The following is a 23,422-nucleotide window of genomic DNA, read 5'->3' on the forward strand; positions in this document are numbered from 1 at the left end:
AGCATAAAGTTTCATTTTGACATGTGCATTTTCTGAAAAAACATGATGTTTTGCATTTGTGCAACCTTTTGATCTAACTGGAAGACTACATCATGGATTCCTTTCCTATTGGGGGTACAGTTTCTTTACCAGTAGGCGAGGTGCAGTGCGATGTTTGATTTCAGTAAGTGGATTTTCTGAGAAAATATTGCTTTTTTCATGTTTTGAATTTAGAAGTATGTTGGAGTTGAAGTCGGGGATATTAGTGAGCCCTACTCGCTTCTTGTCTTGTTACCATGGTTACCCTAGATGTACACTGAGTATGATCCTGGTCCACGTCAATTTCTCAAAAGTTTCTAAAATATATTTATTAACCATAGGGTTAGGAATAACTGAATTCATAAAAATATATGTGCACTGGTGCAAATATCACTTCATGTGCCTCCATGTATTGTTTACGTCACCTGGACGGCATTGTTGATGTCTTTCGAATTGTATTATGACGTAAGGTTGAAATGATGTCACATCTAGAAACGACGTCATTCGACAATTATGGTTTTCTAAGTCGGTGGTCGTGATCAGTGCATTTTTCTGAAAGGGAGCTCAAAAGGATTAAGAAACATTGGGTCATAAAGAAAATATTACACTTGCATGTGTGTCGTATAATAAACTATATATGATCTTACCCATGAAGAGGGTAGGGAATAGGTCTTCAGCAACCCATGCTTTCCCTAAATTGTGACAATGCTTGTTGTAAGAGGCGACAAATGGGATCGGGTGGTCAGGCTCGCTGACTTGGTTGATACATGTCATTGTATCCCAATTGGGTAGATCAATGCTCATGATGTTAATCACTGGATGGTCTGGTCCAGGCTGAATCATTCTGGTCAGTAGTGCAACACAAGCCCCGCACACCATATCACTCACTCACTCACTCCAAGGACCAAACTATACAGATTTTAAAAGTTAAAGATTTAGGGGCTCCATAGATTTAGATTCTACAGGAGTAAAAGTCCAAGAACCCAGAACCCCCTTGGATGTGGCCACTGATGAGCCTAAAACAGGTCCAGTCAAGCGGAACAGATTTGCTATCAAGTCATGATTTTCCTTTCTGAACTGATGTCTACGCTGCACCCAGTATAGCAGAAAACCATTTCCCGTTTCCTGCTCCGAACTGTGTCCCCGATGCATGTTACTGACACAGGGCAGTTTTTATTGTACAGGGTTGATTGAGTGTTTCCAGTTTAATGACAGCATCGATACCTTGGCTTCACAAATATGGATGGCACTCATGATTGCTCAGGCATAATCTGTTCTCGAAGGTAATCAGACTCGCAATAAAAGTGATCCTGTTAAATGAAGCAATCCCTTTTTCTGAAATAATTGTCAAAATCATGCATCTACTCCAACCAATCAATACCGTATATGGAAAAGTGAACTTTGAGATTGGCGATTTTTTTATTATGTTTCCTGTGCTGAGACATATTACGCTCACATCACTTGACGTCACATGCCATGCCGAATGTGATCCAGTATTGTGTTTGAGACATAACTCTGGGAGCCAATTGATTTCTTTCTTTAGAATCTTGTTGGAATCTGCTATAAGATCAATTTGTGTTTGGAGAAAGTGGTCAGACTAAGCACATCACCATGCTAACATGATAAGGTACTCGCAGACTACGCTTCTGTCTCAATAGGCCACCGATTCCTAGAAAGCTACCATTGTCATCAACAATAATTATTTCTCAATTTCTTCCTGAGGTGATCAATATTTTCTAACCTGACTTTGAGATAATTTATTGACATCGGTTTTCTAAAGAAGCAGGTACATTTGATGGCTGAATATTGACTGTAAATCTAACACATTGACTGCATGAACACAGCACAGCCATTGTTGTGGGCGTGGACAGCAGAGTTCCCTTTGTCTTGCTATAATGAGATTTAGGCAGTTAGTGTTGTAGCTGTATTAGAATAGGAGGGAAACTCTTCGTTTACCGTCCTTGTAAATAGGTTGTCTTGAATTAATGAAAATATCACAGCCGCATCCTGGTTGCCATGGAGGATAACTAGTCAAGATGTCTACAAAAGTGTCACTTTCAATTAGCTGTTTCTGATGTTGCCGTGTAGGTCCTCTATATCATATGACCTTGCGCATAGTAAAAGTTGACTGGGGTGTGTTCTGGTTTAGTCACAATGGTGTTCAGTAGGCCTATCAATTTCAATTACCAGTCCACCCGTGGAAGTCCTGGTGAGAATATAGGCCCTCAGCATCCTATGCTTGTAAGAGACAACTAACAGGATCAGGTGGTGAGGCTGGTGACTTGGTTGATGCATGTTATTGTCAGGGATGTGAAATCTCCGCGGAAACGCAGAAAATCGCGTTTTTTAAAACAGTAGTCCTCGGGAAAAATCTTCTTCCGCGTAAAAATATAATCAAAGATTAAAAAAAACCCTCTGAAAAATACAATCGAAAACCGGACCACCGTCGCGGATTGTCCTGTTTTCAACCAGAGCTTTCAGCAGCAGAGGTTTTCGGACATCATACGTTTTCTATCACAAGACCCTCCTAGAATTTTCCTCTTTTTTCGGGAACTGCTGTATTGTATCTCATTTGCATGGATCGATGCTTGTGTGGTCAATCACTGGATTGTCTAGTCCAGACTGGATTATTTACAGACCGCCGTCATATAGCTGAGTGTGGTATTAAACAGCACCCCAATGTTTGTTGTAAGAGATAAGAAGTGATTGCAGGGTTTTAAATCAACGTAATAAATAAAAAGTCAATGCAAGAGAAAAACCAGTCTTGATTATGAGCTTAAACAGATTCCATTAGATGTAAAGGGCAAAACAGCTGTGAAAATTATATGAATGGACTACTAAAAATCTGTGATGACACCAGGTGTTTGCGAAAAGGGTAAGCAGGTCCTGCCCTACCGTTTGCACCCACATTCACACAATTTGAATAAAATCTAATTATTTATTGGCTGATTCAACACAGCAGTTCTGTCATGCGATGTTGCCCTGGAAAGAAATGATCGATGGACCACTAGTCCCAAACTATTAAAATTCAGGAAAGACATTTTCTTGTAGACTACAGCTTTTACCATTAGATAGATGGCATATGCCCAGCAGATCATGTTTGCTGATGCAGCATTAAGCAGTGTTCACCCACTCTGATGGGAGCAATGCTGCTGGTATAACTGAGGCACATGATAAACACTGCAAAATATTGATCAAAAGTATTAGTAGCAAGTAAATGGCACCTAAATTTCATGTTTTGTAGTCTGAAAAGCGCTTGGCAGGACATCTCTGGCTCTGACACATGACACAACTGACTGAGAGAAGACTGTTATTTTCACAATTTTCAGCTGACTGTTAATCGATGCAAGGCATCACAGTGAACGTTGACTATGTTTTCTATAATCAGTTTGTTACGAGGTGACTTCCAAATTAAATCTGAAAGGTTAACCTAGTTATCAGTATATACAAAACTAAATGGAAAAAGTAAATGTCTACTCAAGTTTAATGAATAATCACTGAATTATATTTATAGTCAAATTCACTGTTTTAGATTTGCAAATCAAACAAGGGACTTCAATGGGTCAGATATATGGGAGGAGCAATAAGTAACAGGCTGTGCAATATATGTCCTAGTCTTGCTCCAAGGCTGTACTGAAAGAAAAGTCCATGGATGTGTAGTAATTCTATCCTCCTAATAGGCAAGTCTACATATGTGGACAGTAAGGACTCCAGTCTCTGATAGGGACAACTTGTTCTTATTATTTACATGATCTAGAAATTATGATTTAAACTAATAAGTATTGCCTTAGAGTCTTGTGCAAGTCTATATATGTCCAAGCACTCACAAATCTTGAAACAGGTCAGTCTCTGTTCTTGAATTAGTGTTTTCAAATAGGTCCTTGTCGGGTCAGGTCAGGGGGAAAAAGGGCCTTGAATCGCCCTTGTGTTACTTTGATAAGGATACAGCAATCATACTAGAAACTGTCCAATCCCAAACTTCTGAAATGATCACTTCTGTCCAGTGTTTGTCAACAACCAAGGGAGGTAACTCTGAATCACACTTCCTGTTACATTCTTGCCACTACAGCTTACGCTGCATACATGCTGTGAACGTTTCAGTCATTTGCTGCTACGGACAATAAACACCCACAGCAATCTCCACATAACAAGTTGTTTTATTTTGTGAAAGTGAAGAAGTCCTGGATAACAGATTTAATGAGTACCTTGATAATAATGACACAGCAGCAAACCTCAAGGAAACCCCCACTCCCAATAATTTCCAACACTGACACTTTAATTTCTTGAGGTAACGTTGAGATACAATAGAAATGCGGCACCTCTTTGGATTCCGGGTTAGAATTGGTCTCCAGCACCCAAAGCTGGTTGTAAGAGGCGACCAAATGGACCGGGTGGTCAGACTCGGTCACTTGGCATGGGTCATTGCACACAATATCAATCACTTGATTGTCTGGTCCAGACTCTGTGACTTGTTTGATTGAGTGTCATTCCACATCATGATATCAATCACTGGATTGTCTGGTGCAGATTTGTCAAATAGCTGGAATATTGCTGACAAACAAACAAACAAACCCCTGGATGGGTAGGTTTCTACGTGGATGCAACGTTTTGCAGCCATGAAGGTGAGCTCGCTTTACTTTTGTTTTTTTGTTTGTTTGTTTAACGTCGCACTCAGCAATATCCCAGCTATAATAATAAAGGAGTCTGGACTAGACAGTATAGTGATTGACATTATGAGCATGAATCTATGCAATTGAGATATGATGACATGCATCAACCAAGTAAGTGAGCCTGACTACCTGATCCCGTTAGTCGCCTATTACGACAAGCATAGTTGCTTTTACGGCAAGCATGGGTTGCTGAAGACCTATTCTAACCCGGATATTAGAAATGGGTTTAGTAAAATATTAAATTAGAATATTATGTCCAAACAGTCTTTCCAATGATAAAAGTTTCCTTTTGTTTGATACTGTGCCTACATGTTATCATTATACCGACAAGTGATGGGGAACAAGCAGTCATTTCCCTGTATGGTATGAAGTGTTTTCGGAGAAATGACACCTGTGTTCACCATGACAACTGTGTGATTAAGGTCAATGTACTGTAGTTTTACTACACTAGAAGGCGACTATGCTTGTCATTAAGGGCAACTAATGGGACCAGATGGCCAGGCTCGCTGACTTGGTTGATGCTTGTCATTATATCCCATTTGTGTAGAACGATGCTCATGCTCATGCTCGAGACCCGTGAAGATCCGGGGTAGAATAGATCTTCAGCAACCCATGCTTGCCGTAAAAGGCTCCTATGATTGTCGTAAAAGGCGACTATCAGGATTGGGTGGTCAGGCTAGCTGACCTGGTTGATGCATGTCATCGATCCCAATAGCGCGGATTGAAGCTCATGATATTAATCACTGAGTTGTCTGGTCCTGACCCGATTGTTTACAGACCGCCGTCATATGCTGGAATATTGTTGAGTGTTGCGCTAAACAACAAACAAATAAACAAACAAACGATATAGTATTGTCGTAGGGCAAACAATTGCAATACAATACGGTAGTTTGATCGCTGCAAATAGCTGTGACATTGCTGATGCTGCATAAAGCAATATTCACTCACTCACTCATTTGATAGTTTGATATATTGTTATGCTCCTAACAGTATTGATACAGTATTGATATAATTTATTGTCTCTAGCTTCTATTTCTGTGTGTGTCATACTGACTTTCTGTTAAGACATGATCAACGTGATACGAATTCATGAGTACGAATATCAATACATCACTAAATTTTAAGCAACAGTAGTATCCTTTAGATCTGAAAATGGAAGTTCAGCATGAAGAAGTTAAGATGTTTCCTGGGGCGGAATCCTTGAACTCTAACCATGTGTATGTAATTCCTCTGCACGACTCTATTGATCTCCACCAAGATGTCTGCATGTGACAATGAGAATATTTTGGGTGCTGGAAATCCTGATTTCAGAATCAGCAGGGCTGGAAATTAACTTTTTGTCGAAGTAAAAAATATCAAACCTGATTTTCCTTATGTAGGATTTTCATTTCAATGGTCTCCTCCCAGCTATAAATCGGTCCCGGGATGAGGCTCAGTGACTAACTTTATTGTGTTTCATTGCACCCCAAGGTATGGGATGTTGCCCATGGTGTCAGTCACTGGTTATTCTGGTCCATTACAGTAAACTATGTTTATAACGAACACGCTTATAACGAACTGGCGGATATAACAAACTGTTTTTTGGGTCCCGGCCATTTGCTGTATATATGCTGTATATGTGTTTATAACGAACTACGGTTATAACGAACTAAAATTTGTTGTCCCTTTGAGTTCGTTATAACCGTAGGTTACTGTATTTACAAAAAACAGCTGGAATATTGCTGAGAGTCCTGTTAAGCAACAAACGAACAAACAAGCAAATATTTGTGTGATAGCAAATGCACACAGACAATACCATAACAATAATAGAGCTATTGTATGTGTTGATTAAATGAATGAACAAACTGCCCCTAGAGTACTGAAATTAATGGTAAATGTTACAGACAGGTTATTTTTGGGTATAATGACTGTATAATGACTATAGCTGGAATATTGCTGAGTGCAGTGTTAAACAACAAACAAACAAAAAATAAACTGAGTATTGCCAAATTATCACCTCCCTTAAACAGTTGTATAGCAGCTCAGCACTATAAATGATGTTGAGTATTGCCAAGTTATCACCTCCCCTAAAACAGTTGTATAGCAGCTCAGCACTATAAATGATGTTGAGTATTGCCAAGTTATCACCTCCCCTAAAACAGTTGTATAGCAGCTCAGCACTATAAATGATGTTGAGTATTGCCAAGTTATCACCTCCCCTAAAACAGTTGTATAGCAGCTCAGCACTATAAATGATGTTGAGTATTGCCAAGTTATCACCTCCCCTAAAACAGTTGTATAGCAGCTCAGCACTATAAATGATGTTGAGTATTGCCAAGTTATCACCTCCCCTAAAACAGTTGTATAGCAGCTCAGCACTATAAATGATGTTGAGTATTGCCAAGTTATCACCTCCCCTAAAACAGTTGTATAGCAGCTCAGCACTATAAATGATGTTGAGTATTGCCAAATTATCACCTCCCTAAAACAGTTGTATAGCAGCTCAGCACTATAAATGATGTTGAGTATTGCCAAGTAATCACCTCCCCTAAAACAGTTGTATAGCAGCTCAGCACTGTAAATGATGTTGAGTATTGCCAAGTTATCACCTCCCCTAAAACAGTTGTATAGCAGCTCAGCACTATAAATGATGTTGAGTATTGCCAAGTTATCACCTCCCTAAAACAGTTGTATAGCAGCTCAGCACTATAAATGATGTTGAGTATTGCCAAGTTATCACCTCCCCTAAAACAGTTGTATAGCAGCTCAGCACTATAAATGATGTTGAGTATTGCCAAGTTATCACCTCCCCTAAAACAGTTGTATAGCAGCTCAGCACTATAAATGATGCTGAGTATTGCCAAGTTATCACCTCCCCTAAAACAGTTGTATAGCAGCTCAGCACCATAAATAATGTTGAGTATTGCCAAGTTATCACCTCCCCTAAAACAGTTGTATAGCAGCTCAGCACTATAAATGATGTTGAGTACTGCCAAGATACCACTTTCCAAGACTGACTGTATAACAGCTATTAAACACTTTATATGATATAAGTAATTCTGAGCAATTGGCAGTATACCCATATTGCCCTTCAGCCACCCTCCAGTGCTTGTGGAAGCTGTCAATACATTTACAGTCAATTACATTTGGATAAGTGATGGAACTTATCAGGAATAGCCAACTCCCCATTACTCATGTTGGAAACATGGAGCTTATGAGCAGAGTCTTGGTACTCCGTCTCTCTTCAGCACTCTGGTAATGTTTTATGACAGGCCTCTTACGTCTGTTTAGTTACAAGGACTGTGATACAAGCCAATCTTGTTCTTAACTTAAGAGCTGTAGAACTATGTAAATACTTATAGGCCAGTAACCCATTAACCCTAAAAACAATTGACCCAGCTTCAGGAATGTAGTGTTTGGGCACAAGTGGCTTAGAAATGGATTGACAGGTTTTTCTCTTGTAGGTATCAACTGCTTGGAGTTCCTAACACTGTCACAGACACTGAAAATATGAAATCAGTGTTTTGTACTAGTCTATACTAAATGTATAAGTCACACCTCAAATGTTTTGGCATGCCTAGGAAACACTGAATACATGTATACATATGCTATTAAAAAAATAGTCAGTTTTGCAGAGGTAGAAACTAACCGTTTTAGTCCACTAGTCCTTATAATGATAACATATAACAAACCCCTTAAAAATGGCAAATTTCTACTTGTCCTTATGATACCTTAACCATGTTAACTATTGGGCAGTAACTATAGGACTAGTGCCAATTTCTAACACTGCTACATATCAGTTTAGTTAATCTGTCATGGCATGATATATTCTTGGGGCGGTAGGGTAGCCTTGTGGTTAAAATGGTTGCTCGCCACGCCGATGGTCTAGGTTGGATTTCCAACATGGGTACAATGTGTGAATCCCACATTTGGTGTCCCCAAGCCCACACGCCACATTCAATGGAGTTAATCTGTCATGACATGAGAAATTAACTTCTGTAATATGAAAGAATTGGGTGTTCCTTAACTTTTTGGAATAGTTTATTTTTATGTTTTTGAGGTTGTTCCTACTTGGATTTCACATTCATGTAGAGTGGAGTCACTAAACATATAATGAATACACTTGGGTTCGGAGGATGAATAGCTCAGGATGGTGAAGAACCAGCCTGCAAGCTAGTTGTTACACAGTGTTTAGCTGCATTCTGTCAGTGTGGTGGAGAACCAGCCTACAAGCTAGTTGTTACACAGTGTTTAGCTGCATTCTGTCAGTTTGTGGTGGAGAACAAGCCTTGTTAGGACAAATCCCTCTCTGTGTGCTGCTTCTGATTGATTAAGTTTAAGTAGGAAATAGCATTGGTTGCAATCTCCTCGGCACAATGTGTTTCTCTATACCTTGGGAGGGGGAACATCGGCCCAGCTTTGAGAATCCTTGGTGCCAATTGTTCCTGGCAGTCTTGGGAAGGGGAATATTGGCTCAATTTTAATATCCTTGGTAAAATATGTTCTTCATAGTTTGGGGAGGGGGAACATTGGCCCAGCTTTGAGAATCCTTCGTGCCAATTGTTCCTGGCAGTTTTGGGAAGGGGAATATTGGCTCAATTTGAATATCCTTGGTAAAATATGTTCTTCTTAGTTTGGGGAGGTAGAACATTGGCCCAGTTTTGAGAATCCTTGGTGCAAATTGTTCATGTCAGTCTTGGGAAGGGGAATATTAGCTCAATTTGAATATCCTTGGTAAAATATGTTCTTCTTACTCTTAGTTTGGGGAGGGGGAACATTGGCCCAGCTTTGAGAATCTTTCAGTCTTGGGAAGGGGAATATTGGCACAATTTGAATATCCTTGGTAAAATATGTTCTTCTTAGTTTGGGGAGGTAGAACATTGGCCCAGTTTTGAGTATCCTTGGTGCAAATTGTTCTTCTTATTTTTGAGAAAGGGAATATTGGCTCAACCTTGAACATCCTTGGTATAATGTGTTCTTCTCAGCTTTGGGAGGGGGAAGATTCCTAGCTTGAGAATCCTTGGTACAGTATGGTCCTGTCAGTGTAGGGAGGGGGAACATCGGACCAGTTTGAGAATCCTTTGTACAAATTATTCCTGTCAGTCTTGGGAGGTGGAATATTGTCCCCGTCTGGACTATCCTTGGCTACTAATATTCCTCTAAGGCTTGGTGTGCCTAAACATTAGAGATACTGAGTACAACATTTCTTAAAACAGCATTAATCCATCAAATCACTGTTCTAGTTTCTTGATATTCCGCCATATGTTTTGCCATTTGTCTATGTGTTGATTGAATTAAGACTGTAATGGTAAGAGTTTGTAACAAGATCAATGCTTGACTTCACATGCCTGTCCTTCTTTTCAGGAAAGGTGTATAACATCACTCCATACCTGGAGTTTCATCCTGGTGGAATTGATGAACTGATGAGGGGAGCCGGGAAGGACGGGACACAACTCTTTGACGAGGTAATGTGTTTCAGATCTACACACGACCGTATGCACCCTAGTTTCAGTTATTGCCATCCTCTGTCAGAAGAAGCATCTATTTCCTTTGTCTGACACACTGTCCCTGTGATATTTCTGAGAGTTCATACATTATTTCTCCATCTACATACTGTTACAGAAGTTGTAATACGACCAGGGAGGCAATAGAAACTAACATTTTTAGTCCACTGGTCCTTATAATGATAACATATAGCACAACTCTAAAAAAAATTCTACTAGTCCTTATGATACCTTAGCTATTGGGCTGTTTGGCAAGGACTACAGGACTAGTGGAAATTTGTAACGCTGCAGGGTCACAAATACAACCCTTGTGTGTCACACCCAGAAGTTTCCAGAGGGTGCCACAATGGCGTAGGTCTTAGATGTGTGACCATTCTAAAGACCAACTCTGAGGTGACACCGGGACAGTGGTGTATTTAACACCTGGAGGAATGACCACCAGGAAGACCAACTCTGAGGTGACACCGGGACAGTGGTGTATTTAACACCTGGAGGAATGACCACCAGGAAGACCAACTCTGAGGTGTCACCAGGACAGTGGTGTATTTAACACCTGGAGGAATGACCACCAGGAAGACCAACTCTGAGGTGTCACCGGGACAGTGGTGTATTTAACACCTGGAGGAATGACCACCAGGAAGACCAACTCTGAGGTGTCAACGGGACAGTGGTGTATTTAACACCTGGAGGAATGAACACCAGGAAGACCAACTCTGAGGTGTCACCAGGACAGTGGTGTATTTAACACCTGGAGGAATGACCACCAGGAAGACCAACTCTGAGGTGTACTTTGACCATGCTGCTAAATTCTCTAAAAATGCATATTTGGCTGTGTAAACTTCTTCTACTCTTCAATTGCCAGACTGAAGGAGCTGAACTGACTTGCATGTTCCTCCTTTAGGTGAAATCATATTTTGTTCCATGAAATGCTGGTGTTATTTTTGAGTGATCAGTGAATATGCAGCATCAGTGTTTATGCAGCATCAGTGTTTATGCAGCATCAGTGTTTATGCAGAATCAGTGTTTATGCAGCATCAGTGCTTATGCAGCATCAGTGTTTATGCAGCATCAGTGTTAATGCAGCATCAGTGTTTATGCAGCATCAGTGTTTATGCAGCATCAGTGTTTATGCAGCATCAGTGTTAATGCAGCATCAGTATTTATGCAGCATCAGTGTTAATGCAGCATCAGTGTTTATGCAGCATATGTTTGGATATCACTGCTGCCAGCAACTTTATTTGAGTGTCGGTCTTTGTTGGCCAGTTGAAACTGTTGACTACATATCCAGGTAAGTACAGCGCTGGATCACTATACTTTCAAATACTTCATGTTCAGGGTATGAGACCTTTTCTTGATATTTGCATTAAGTGTAGTTGACTCTACTATATCTTTAACAACATGGAGCCGGATGAAGGTTAAATTCCTACATGTTCTGGGTGCAAGGCCTTTTCTTGATGTCTCCTGAAAAATGTAGATTGTGTAGTTTTAAAAAATATAACAGGAATGATATTGCTTGCTTGAATTTTTCTGTGTTTTTTTATGAGAACGCCAAGAACCATTTCAATCTGGAATTTATTTCCACTTGAATCTTGCTGTACTCAGCGTCTTTGTGAAGTTTTTGTAAGTATGCCATACATGCCGTCGTCGCAAGCAGCGTCACTGGTGGACACCAAGCAACGCAATCAATACTGATCTTCCTAAATCAGTAGCACAATCCACACTGACTGACAGTCCAATTTCAAAGGGCTTGAGAATTAATTTCTTATGAAATTCTTGGATATTAGATGGGTCAAGTTATCATTGGAGAGAAGGTGCTGTTTCCATGGCTGTGTGCCTTGACCACACTTCGGATGTTTGCATGCCATGTGTGATCGTTAGTTGAGTGATAAGGAGTAACTAGAGATTGCTATTGAGGTGCTGAGTTTGGGGAGAGACGCATTTGGTTCAGGGCTTTAGGATTAATCTACTGCTTCATCTCTGTCAAATGCTGAAGAAAAATGAACATTTTTACATTTGGTCGTTGTGGGAATGGAGGAGAGTGGAGCAGTTTGAAGTGTGTGATAAGGAATAAAGATTGATAATGTAATTACATTACTTGCGGTAAGTGTCGCACTGACAGTACTTCCTCACTGACATTAAAACTATTTTAAGCTGACATTTGTGGAAAGATTGTGGACGAGTTGATCCAAGATGATACCTCTAAGTGATATGCACTCTTTGATATCAAGTGGAGCTGTTGACTTTGTTATATTTTTTCTGTCAATGATGTACATGTGTGATGTCATCTAGATGAGTGATGTTATTTAGAGTGAATGAATGTTGTTTAATGCCACAGTCAGCAGTATTCCAGCTACATTAATACAGACAGCCATTAATTGATCGGGGACAATCCAGTCAGCATGAGCAGCAGTCCATGTCATTTGAGTATGATATGACAAGTATGATACGACAAGTATGATACGACAGGTATGATATGACAAGTATGATCTGACAGGTATGATATGACAGACAGGTATGATACGACAAGTATGATACGACAGGTATGATATGACAAGTATGATACGACAGGTATGATATGACAAGTATGATACGACAAGTATGATATGACAAGTATGATACGAGGAGAATGATACAACAGGTATGATATGACAAGTATGATATGACAGGTATGATATGACAGGTATGATACGACACGTATGATACGACAAGTATGATATGACAGGTATGATATGACAAGTGTGATACAACAAGTATGATATGACAGGTATGATATGACAAGTATGAGTGAGTGAATGAGTGAGTATGGTTTTACTCCGCTTTTAGCAATATTCCAGCAATATCACGGCGGGGGACACCAGAAATGGGCTTCACACATTGTAGCCATGTACCCATACAACAGGTATGATATGACAAGTATGATATGACGAGAATGATACAACAGGTATGATATGACAAGTATGATACGACAAGTATAATATGACAGGTATGATATGACAGGTATGATATGACATATGATTCAACAAATATGATACAAGTATGATTTGCCAATTATGATATGACATGTATGATATGACAAGTATGATACAAGTATGATATGACAAATATGATGCAACAAATATGATATGACAAGTCTGACTACTAGATCTACATTAAGTTGCTCATGTGGCAATCATGAGGTACTGGGGACCTTCTTTAACCAAGAATCCCCATTGGGGATATTATCAGAGTGTAATTACCTTACAGTGCATGTTAGAAATGTTTTAGTTACACAGGAAAAATACAACAATTTTTCTTTTCACGGTTCCCAATATTTACGTGCTAAGCGAATTAAGGTATCACAAATAATGATTTTGCACTCATCTACTTTCTTACTGGACCAAATAAGGTTAGTGACATATTTTCCTTGCATGTGGAAAGTAGTCATTGGGAGTTTAGTTTATAAGCAATCTCAAATGTGGGGTACCTGTAGTCTGCCAGATTATGTTTGTTTGTCATAGTCTATGTTGCCCCACGACAATATTCTAAAACCCATTCTTGTGTCCCCTGTATGGGAAGTGCCATAATGGTTAGTACTCTGCTGAAGCCTTTCCACATGCCAACGTGTGAGATACATTTTCCTTTTATACTTATCAACACCCTTAACCAGTGCCCCATAGCTCGTGGGCACTTACACTGACAATGTCACCTCCCACCTACACAGCGCTGCCATGTATCAAGTTGGTGTTGGTATTGCCAGACATGGGTCACCGCTTGCCTGGAGCAGTCTGATCCAGGGTTAAGGTAGCTGCAATCATGCAAGTGAAGATTGCTTATGTTTAATAGTTTGCCTATACATTAATCCCCATCAGTGTGAACTCCCTTTGTCTGATAGTCTTTTCTGGATGGTTACTCTGAGAATGCTTTGTGTAGACAAAGTAACAGTAACACTCGGGATTCATTAATATGGAATTATTTTAATCAAGATGGTTTCAGTGGGAACGCTTCCATGTGGATACATTGGGTTTCATTGTATATCTTATTACAAGTTTTACCTGTTCAAGAAAGTTGAACAGAACAGAGTTTGGTTAGGGTTGGGTTAGGGTTGGGTCAGGGTTGGGTCAGGGTTGGGTGAGGGTTAGGTCAGGGTTTGGTGATTGGGTTGTGTCAGGGTTTGGTGACTGGGTTGTCAGGGTTTGGTGATTGGGTTGTGTCAGGGTTTGGTGATTGGGTTGTGTCAGGGTTTGGTGATTGGGTTGTGTCAGGGTTTGGTGACTGGGTTGTGTCAGGGTTTGGTGACTGGGTTGTGTCAGGGTTTGGTGTCTGGGTTGTCAGGGTTTGGTGACTGGGTTGTGTCAGGGTTTGGTGACTGGGTTGTGTCAGGGTTTGGTGACTGGGTTGTCAGGGTTTGGTGACTGGGTTGTGTCAGGGTTTGGTGACTGGGTTGTCAGGGTTTGGTGACTGGGTTGTGTCAGGGTTTGGTGACTGGGTTGTCAGGGTTTGGTGTCTGGGTTGTCAGGGTTTGGTGACTGGGTTGTCAGGGTTTGGTGTCTGGGTTGTGTCAGGGTTTGGTGACTGGGTTGTGTCAGGGTTTGGTGTCTGGGTTGTCAGGGTTGGGTGTCTGGGTTGTGTCAGGGTTTGGTGACTGGGTTTTGTTAGCGTTTGGTGAATAGGTTGTGTCTTGGTTGTCAGGGTTTGGTGACTGGGTTGTGTCAGGGTTTGGTGACTGGGTTGTGTCAGGGTTTGGTGACTGGGTTGTGTTAGCGTTTGGTGAATAGGTTGTGTCTTGGTTGTCAGGGTTTGGTGTCTGGGTTGTCAGGGTTTGGTGTCTGGGTTGTGTCAGGGTTTGGTGACTGGGTTGTGTCAGAGTTTGGTGACTGTTATCTGTTGAATTAGTGGAAAAGAGCCAAGTCTAGATACCTGTTATCTGTTGAATTAGTAGACAAGAGTCAAGTCTAGACGACTGGTATCTGTTGAATTAGTGGACAAGAGCCAAGCCTAGATACCTGTTATCTGTTGAATTTGTGGACAAGAGCTGAGTCTAGATTTCTGTTATCTGTTGAATTAGTGGACAAGAGTCAAGTCTAGACCACTGTTATCTGTTGAATGAGTGGACAAGAGCCAAGTCTAGATACCTGTTATCTGTTGAATTAGTGGACATAAGCCAAGTCTAGATCCCTGTTGTCTGTTGAATTAGTGGACAAGAGCCAAGTCTAGATACCTGTTATCTGTTGAATTAGTGGACAAGAGTCAAGTCTAGATCCCTGTTATCTGTTGAATTAGTGGACATGAGCCAAGTCTAGATACCTGTTGTCTGTTGAATTAGTGGACAAGAGTCAAGTCTAGATCCCTGTTACCTGTTGAATTAGTGGACATGAGCCAAGTCTAGATACCTGTTGTCTGTTGAATTTGTGGACAAGAGCCAAGTCTAGATATCTGTTATCTGTTGGATTAGTGGACATGAGCCAAGTCTAGATCCCTGTTCACTATTGAATTAGTGGACAAAAGCCAAGTCTAGATACCTGTAATCTGTTGAATTAGTGGACAAGAGTCAAGTCTAGATCCCTGTTATCTGTTGAATTAGTGGACATGAGCCAAGTCTAGATACCTGTTATCTGTTGAATTAGTGGACAAGAGTCAAGTCTAGATACCTGTTATCTGTTGAATTATTGGACAAAAGCCAAGTCTAGATCCCTGTAATCTGTTGAATTAGTGGACAAGAGTCAAGTCTAGATACCTGCTATCTGTTGAATTAGTGGACAAGAGTCAAGTCTAGATACCTGTTATCTGTTGAATTAGTGGACAAGAGTCAAGTCTAGATACCTGTTATCTGTTGAATTAGTGGACAAGAGCCAAGTCTAGATCCCTGTTATCTGTTGAAGTAGTGGACAGAGCCGAACATGGTCAATGTAAAAATGTCTTGTCATGGTAACAATTGTAGAGATAGGCAAACCAACTGTCATGACAGCACACCACTAATACTCAGATAACAGCACCACAGACATTCAATATCGTCAGGCACCCTTCAGTGTGAAAGAAATTCATACATACAAATAGTATGAATTGGTAAGGGATTATCTGAGTATTCTGACACGACAAGGGTGTCCCCCCTTGACAAAGACTAGTTGGCATCTAGTGCCGGTTGTTCATGCTTTGGTAAAAGACATTAATATCAAAGCATACTTATCTGTAGTGTAGTATTGCCCTGTGTAGAGAATCTACCAAAGCCCTTATAGGTTGTGACAGTTGCAGGGGCGGTCGGGTAGCCTAGTGGTTTAAGCGTTCGCTCATCACGCCGAAGACTCGGGTTCGATTCCCGACATGGGTACAATGTGTGAAGCCCATTTCTGGTGTCCCCCGCCGTGATATTGCTGGAATAAAAACGCGGCGTAAAACCATACTCACTCACTGTGACAGTTGCAACCAATCCATTTAGTGACAGCGTCTAGTCTGATCATCCAGCATCTACAAAGGGTGGCCATCTTTCTGATTTGTAACTGAATTGGATAGCTATCAGTAGGTGATTATGGAAACGTCCCAGCTCAGTATGTGCTGACAGACTGAAAGTAAGACACTCGAGAGAGCTTACTGTTTATTAGTAACGGAGTGAGTTTGGTTTGACAATGCTGGCCACAGTTTGTTTGTTGTTTAACGCTGCACTCAGCATTATTCCAGTTATATGACGGCGGTTTGTAAATAATCGAGACTGGACCAAGCAATCCAGTGACTGATATCATGAGCATCGATCCACGTAATTGGGATACGATGACATGCATCAACCAAGTCAGCGAGTCTGACCACCCGATCCCGTTAGTCGCCTCTTACTACAAGCACAGTCACCTTTAACGCAAGCATGGGTTGCTGAAGACCTATTCTACCCCGGACCTTCATGGGTAGCTGGCTACAGTGTACCAGCTTGTTTACTTGTTACATCTATAAATAGCTGAATCTGGACCAGGCAAACCAGTGACCTGGACAATGATTCTTAATTATTTCCAATGTTAGGCGAGACCAATTTAATTGCTAGGATTACGGATCCGCCGACACCCATTTTCGCCAAATCAGAATAAAAACACAACGAAATTCTATCATTTTTAAAAAAAATATTCTACCCAACATCCGACATCGATCGATAAGCCTTGTTGTGAGAGAATACATGTTAGGGGAAGTAACTCTAATTTTTAAATAAAATTCCTTACGCAAATGTGTCGGCAAATTCCATTGGTCGTTCCACGCGAACATAGCCAATCGAATGCGTACTCTCAATTAGTGTTTCCCGCATGCGCATAGCGTGGATTGAATATGCCGGGACCATGTGTAGGACATGGGGTGTCAGTTTGGGTGTTTTAATGCCTTTTATTATCTGGTGTCTTTCGTCAATGTCAGCAAAGTATTTCAGCGTAAGCGTTCTGAAGGGTAGTGTGTGCTCATCAAAGCGAATCATTGAAAGTCCACTGGATGACACAGTTGGTGATTTGGCGACGAAAGCCATATCGTCAATCCCGATGGAGATGGACTTTCTATTCAAGAGGTGCATGCAACAGAATCTAAGGCTAGTTCCTACGGGAATATTGTCGAACTTACAACACCTATGCAAGTTTTAGCAGACTTTGGACTAAATTATGTGACAGTGGTGCTATTTGATTTTAGTGCATTCCACATGTTAGCATAACACGTCAGCCATGAGTGTTACCTGATCATTAAACACGATAAAGTGATACTGGACAGAGTATTTCAAGTACTTGTATCTGCCAAATGTTTTCTTTTGTTTTGAAGTCAATGGCTATTTAATTTAAGTGCATTCCACATGTTAGCATAGCACTTCAGCCATGAGTGTTACCTGATCATTTAACACAATAAAGTTATACTGGACAGAGTATTTCAAGTACTTGTATGTGCCAAATATATATTTGTTTTGAAGCCAAGTGCTGTTTTAATTTCAGTGTATTTCACATTGTTTTTATATTTTTAAAATACAATAAAACTTTAATAAGTTAAAAGCTTGTTGTTGAAGTCTAACTGCTTGTGGGAAACTGCTAAAAGATACCTGTAAACCCTGGTCATCAGTAAGGAGAGTCATTAGATAAAGGGACTATAGTGCATTGCTTGCAACATGAGTGGTGGGTAATACTGAAATTCTTTTGTAGCTTCTGTTGCACAAGTGAGAGATTTTTTTCTTTTTTATTTCCTCCTATCAGCATTCCTTCCTCCTAAAATCCGTAATACCTGCGAAAAAAAATTCTCTCAAGTACTTTTTTTTTTTTTACATTTCCTCCTCCATTCAGCCACTTTACCCGAAAAAATCCGTAATCCTAGCAATTAAATTGGTCTGGCCTTATGTCAAATCGAAAACATGATATTTTGTCAGTACATTAGATTTTTATTGTTCATGTGTGATTTAGGTTTAGTTTACCTCATTGCTGGCTTCATCATGCCGTATCTGTTAAATGACCAAAGTCAGTTTTAACTCTGTTATATTAGCAATTTTTAAATGGCTCATATAAAAACAAAGTCAGTGTTTTCTCTTCCAGTTTCAGCATATTTCTACCAATTCATAATTTCTGAATAGGTAAACATTCGAGGTCTTAACATCAAATGTCTTGAAATTGCAACAACTAAGGAATTGAGTTTCCTATAACATCATAGTGACCTAAGGGCACCCAGGGGGTGGGATCGGGTGGCCCAGTCGTCTAAGGCGCCGCATTTCGCTGTGCATAGTTGGGCACACCAGAAACCTATGATTGTGGTTTCACCCCGATTATGTTTCTAGGTTTGTCAGCACCCGTCCTCGAGAGTTTTCACCGAAGTGGTAAACATCTAAGACCTGCATCACTTAGAGCTTTCCTCCCGCATTAAGCTGACACGCTGTGATATGACTGATATGGAATACTATTAAAAGCAGTGTTTAACACCATTCACTCACTCACTCGTAGTGACCTAAAAGCAGTAATGACTAAATTAACTCACAAGTGCATGAAATGACATTCCGTATGGAATCAGAATGTTGGAATTCATCTCCAAGAGTTGAATACCAGTATTGTCCATCCTTCAAAGGCAGCACTTGACAACTGCTTAAGAAGGCCTGTACAAGATACAGACAATGGTCTTATGGCTTCTTGGAAACAGTATTGTTTTTAGGTTGTTGAAATGTCACTTCACTTTAACAACCTTCAGTTCAAGAGAAGCTTCGCACACTTTCTTTGCCCTGAAGTCTTTTATTCTTGTGCTTCTTAAGTAAACCTTTGTGTTTTGTAAATATTGAAGTGTATTAGTTACAACAGAGGTTCAAGTGAACTGGTAAACTTATGAGATATTTAAGGCCATCAGACTTAGAGAACAGCTAACAAAATAAGGGTGAAACAACCCTATATGAACCCAACCCTGACCCAACCCTGACCCAACCCTAACCCAACCCTGACCCAACCCTGACCCAACCCTAACCCAACCCTAACCCAACCCTGACCCAACCCTGACCCAACTCTGGCGCTGAATGTTTGCCATATCAAGGCGTATTATTTCCGAGGCCCAGTTCCTCCAAGCCATGTTATAATCTTTGTTAAAATATAGGAGTAAGATAGTCAATGGTGACTTTGAGACGCAGGGTTGTGGACCCAATGGTAAAACTGTTATATTGCCCTCTGTGGTATAAACACTATTCATTGTGGTTATTGCACATATGCTGATTGTCACACTGTGCTGTTCATAGCGAACAGTAATCCATACCATGATAAGAGAAACCCAACTTAATTAATGTCCTTCCCGATGGATTGCCCATCCAAACATTCACACAGGAATTGCAATGGAATTAAGACGTTTCTCTAGCAGTACTGAAGATTGACCCATTCATTTATGTAGCTCAAGGCACACAAATCATTAAGCATATCACAACGCCTTAATGGTTGTGATTATCGACTGTAGTAACATTGATTAGAACCCAGCAACTTATTCAAATCATTTCTGGAGATGGCCATTACATAGATGTGGCGCGTAATAGATATAGGTGTGTGCACATGATTGATTGGGAGATAGAAATAGGCGATAATGGCTCCGCTTGTTGTCCACCGAACGGAATGCGGCACATTTCGATGCGTTGTGGGCAGCCAACCAGTAATAAGTTAGGCCGGCTCCTTTCAATGCTGTCATAAACGTCTTTATTCTCAGAGTATGATGGTTAGATCGGTGGGGAGCATGTGATATCTGATATAGTCCACAGACGATGGCAAAACATTGAAATTGTTCAATATCTGAGCAGAATGTATCCAGTCTTTTGTGCTATAGATAGAAGTATTCTTTGTAGTTTGTGGCATTAGGCACAAGACATGGATAGTGCCTGAGATTATTTGACAAACCATACTGTGTGGCTTCATGCTTCACTGTTATGGAAAAATGCTTTGTAATAAATGTACTTGCTTACAAAGAGAGACCGTGGTCTAGTGGTAGAATGTCCGCCCAGAGAGTGGAAGGTCCAGGGGTCGATCCCCGGCCCTGTCATACCAAAAGACATTGAAAGATGGTACTTGTTGTTGCCCTGTCTGGCGCTCGGCATTAGGGGGCTACAGCAAGGACTGGGCAGCTCAGAGTCTGTATACTGGGGCATTCATGTAAAATCTCACACACACACACACACACACACACACACACACACACACACACACACACACACACACACACACACACACACACACACACACACACGTCTATATCTCAAGTGCAATAATCTTGGACGTGACGTTAAACCCCGTTTCACCTCACCTCGCTTACCAAAAAGCGGTGTTTTTTTTGGTGAAGTGCCCAAAATTGGTTATATTGAAATTAATTTTACATTGTGCTAGTTGGCAGCTTATAACATTGTTTCTGAACTAAATAGGGCTGATGTAATTAGTGGGGTATGTAGTTCATCATCATTATCATCATCCACACCATCGTTGCCATCATCATTTGATGACCACATTCATTCTGCAATTGACTTCAAAGCTTGTAGGAGTTACACAATTCTTAAACTAAGGGGAAAAAATCAACCCGAGAGTTCCTTTCTAATCCATTTGAGCTGATTCACATGCTGCAAGTACAAGAATGGTTCTGTGTTGTTTGATGCCAAGGAAATGCTCTTTCTTGAGTCCCCGAGGCCCGATCAACAGAAACACAGAACCGCTTTAGGAGATAGGGAAGATAGAACATTATAGCCTTGGAATTAATATTTGTACATTTACGTAATCAAACCGAGCTTGAGGAGCATGTTGAAATGCTCTTATCTTTATTCCACACCATGCTCCAACATGACATCAAACAAACAGGTGAAGGCATGGATCCAGGGAACTTAACCAAGTGGGAGATATGGTTCTGTACAGTAACCGGCACAGTTTGCAGTCTAGGGATTCATACTGAGCAGGACAGCTTTTGTATATAAGACAAGAATATTATCTCATGGATGCTTTAAAATTGAAGCTATTTTAAACTGTAGTGTCAATAATATATTTATAACATGTATCAGATTGCTGTTCGTGTTAACAGTGTGTAAGTGCTTGGTGGGAGAGTTGTGAACTCTATGCTCCACAGGAGAGGGTGATGACGTCAACGATGCTGTTGCTACCGTCAAAGCCACAACCATAGGTTGCGTTGAAGGAGCTCAATGTAAACTCCTTGGAGCAGCCATTTTGGTAACTGATCATATTGATTGAAGAAATGTATTGAGGCTGGTGTATTCGATTCAATAAGTGCATTTCTTCCTGTCAGTCTATCGGTGAAGAGGCAGGCCCTTGTTACACTTCCAAGGAGTTGGTTTAGGCCTGCTCTGGCTAGTGCCACTCATGGGCTCATAGCATTTACAACTGTACCTATAATGATAATAATCATTTCTTTGTTTGCTGCCTTGAAATAGTTTTCCCTTTGGTGTTGGTTAGTATGAATTTTGTAGACGAATACTGAAGAAAACTAGCGAGGTGATGTTGAGAGATACTGTATGAACAGTCAGGGACAAGAACGACATGCCATCCATTAATCTTAGTAAGACATGCCGTCCATTACACTCAGTAAGGCATGCAATCCATTACAATGAGTAAGGCATGCCATCCATTACACTCAGTAAGGCATGCCGTCCATTACACTCAGTAAGGCATGCCATCCATTACACTCAGTAAGGCATGCCATCCATTACACTCAGTAAGGCATGCCATCCATTACACTCAGTAAGGCATACCGTCCATTACACTCAGTAAGGCATGCCATCCATTACACTCAGTAAGGCATGCCGTCCATTACACTCAGTAAGGCATGCCGTCCATTACACTCAGTAAGGCCTGCCGTCCATTACACTCAGTAAGGCATGCCATCCATTACACTCAGTAAGGCATGCCATCCATTACACTCAGTAAGGCATGCCATCCATTACACTCAGTAAGGCCTGCCGTCCATTACAATGAGTAAGGCATGCCATCCATTACACTCAGTAAGGCATGCCGTCCATTACACTCAGTAAGGCATGCCATCCATTACACTCAGTAAGGCATGCCATCCATTACACTCAGTAAGGCCTGCCGTCCATTACACTCAGTAAGGCCTGCCGTCCATTACACTCAGTAAGGCATGCCATCCATTACACTCAGTAAGGCATGCCATCCATTACACTCAGTAAGGCATGCCATCCATTACAATGAGTAAGGCATGCCGTCCATTACACTCAGTAAGGCATGCCATCCATTACACTCAGTAAGGCATGCCGTCCATTACAATGAGTAAGGCATGCCGTCCATTACACTCAGTAAGGCCTGCCGTCCATTACACTCAGTAAGGCCTGCCGTCCATTACACTCAGTAAGGCATGCCGTCCATTACACTCAGTAAGGCCTGCCGTCCATTACACTCAGTAAGGCCTGCCGTCCATTACACTCAGTAAGGCATGCCATCCATTACACTCAGTAAGGCATGCCATCCATTACACTCAGTAAGGCATGCCATCCATTACAATGAGTAAGGCATGCCGTCCATTACACTCAGTAAGGCATGCCATCCATTACACTCAGTAAGGCTAGCCGTCCATTACACTCAGTAAGGCATGCCATCCATTACACTCAGTAAGGCATGCCGTCCATTACAATGAGTAAGGCATGCCGTCCATTACACTCAGTAAGGCCTGCCGTCCATTACACTCAGTAAGGCCTGCCGTCCATTACACTCAGTAAGGCATGCCGTCCATTACACTCAGTAAGGCCTGCCGTCCATTACACTCAGTAAGGCATGCCATCCATTACACTCAGTAAGGCATGCCATCCATTACAAT

At 41.0% G+C, this 23,422-nt stretch overlaps 1 protein-coding gene across 4 annotated transcripts in view; it reads left to right on the plus strand.

Annotated features, from left to right (window-relative positions):
* LOC124115239 (cytochrome b5 reductase 4-like) overlaps window positions 1-23,422 on the plus strand; it is a 120,974-nt gene that overhangs the window by 28,309 nt on the left and 69,243 nt on the right. For all 4 annotated transcript variants that reach the window (XR_007222869.1, XR_007222870.1, XM_048402452.1 and 1 more), the window contains exon 3: window positions 10,032-10,132. Coding sequence is in view for 2 of the 4 variants with exons in the window: in XM_048402452.1 (XP_048258409.1) it covers window positions 10,032-10,132 (101 nt within the window). In the remaining 2 variants the exon portion in view is untranslated. The remainder of the gene's footprint in view (window positions 1-10,031; window positions 10,133-23,422) is intronic.

This window comes from Haliotis rufescens, unplaced genomic scaffold, assembly GCF_023055435.1.
Source record: "Haliotis rufescens isolate VD_foot unplaced genomic scaffold, xgHalRufe1.0.p SCAF_26, whole genome shotgun sequence".
In the NCBI taxonomy this organism is placed as follows: domain Eukaryota; kingdom Metazoa; phylum Mollusca; class Gastropoda; order Lepetellida; family Haliotidae; genus Haliotis; species Haliotis rufescens.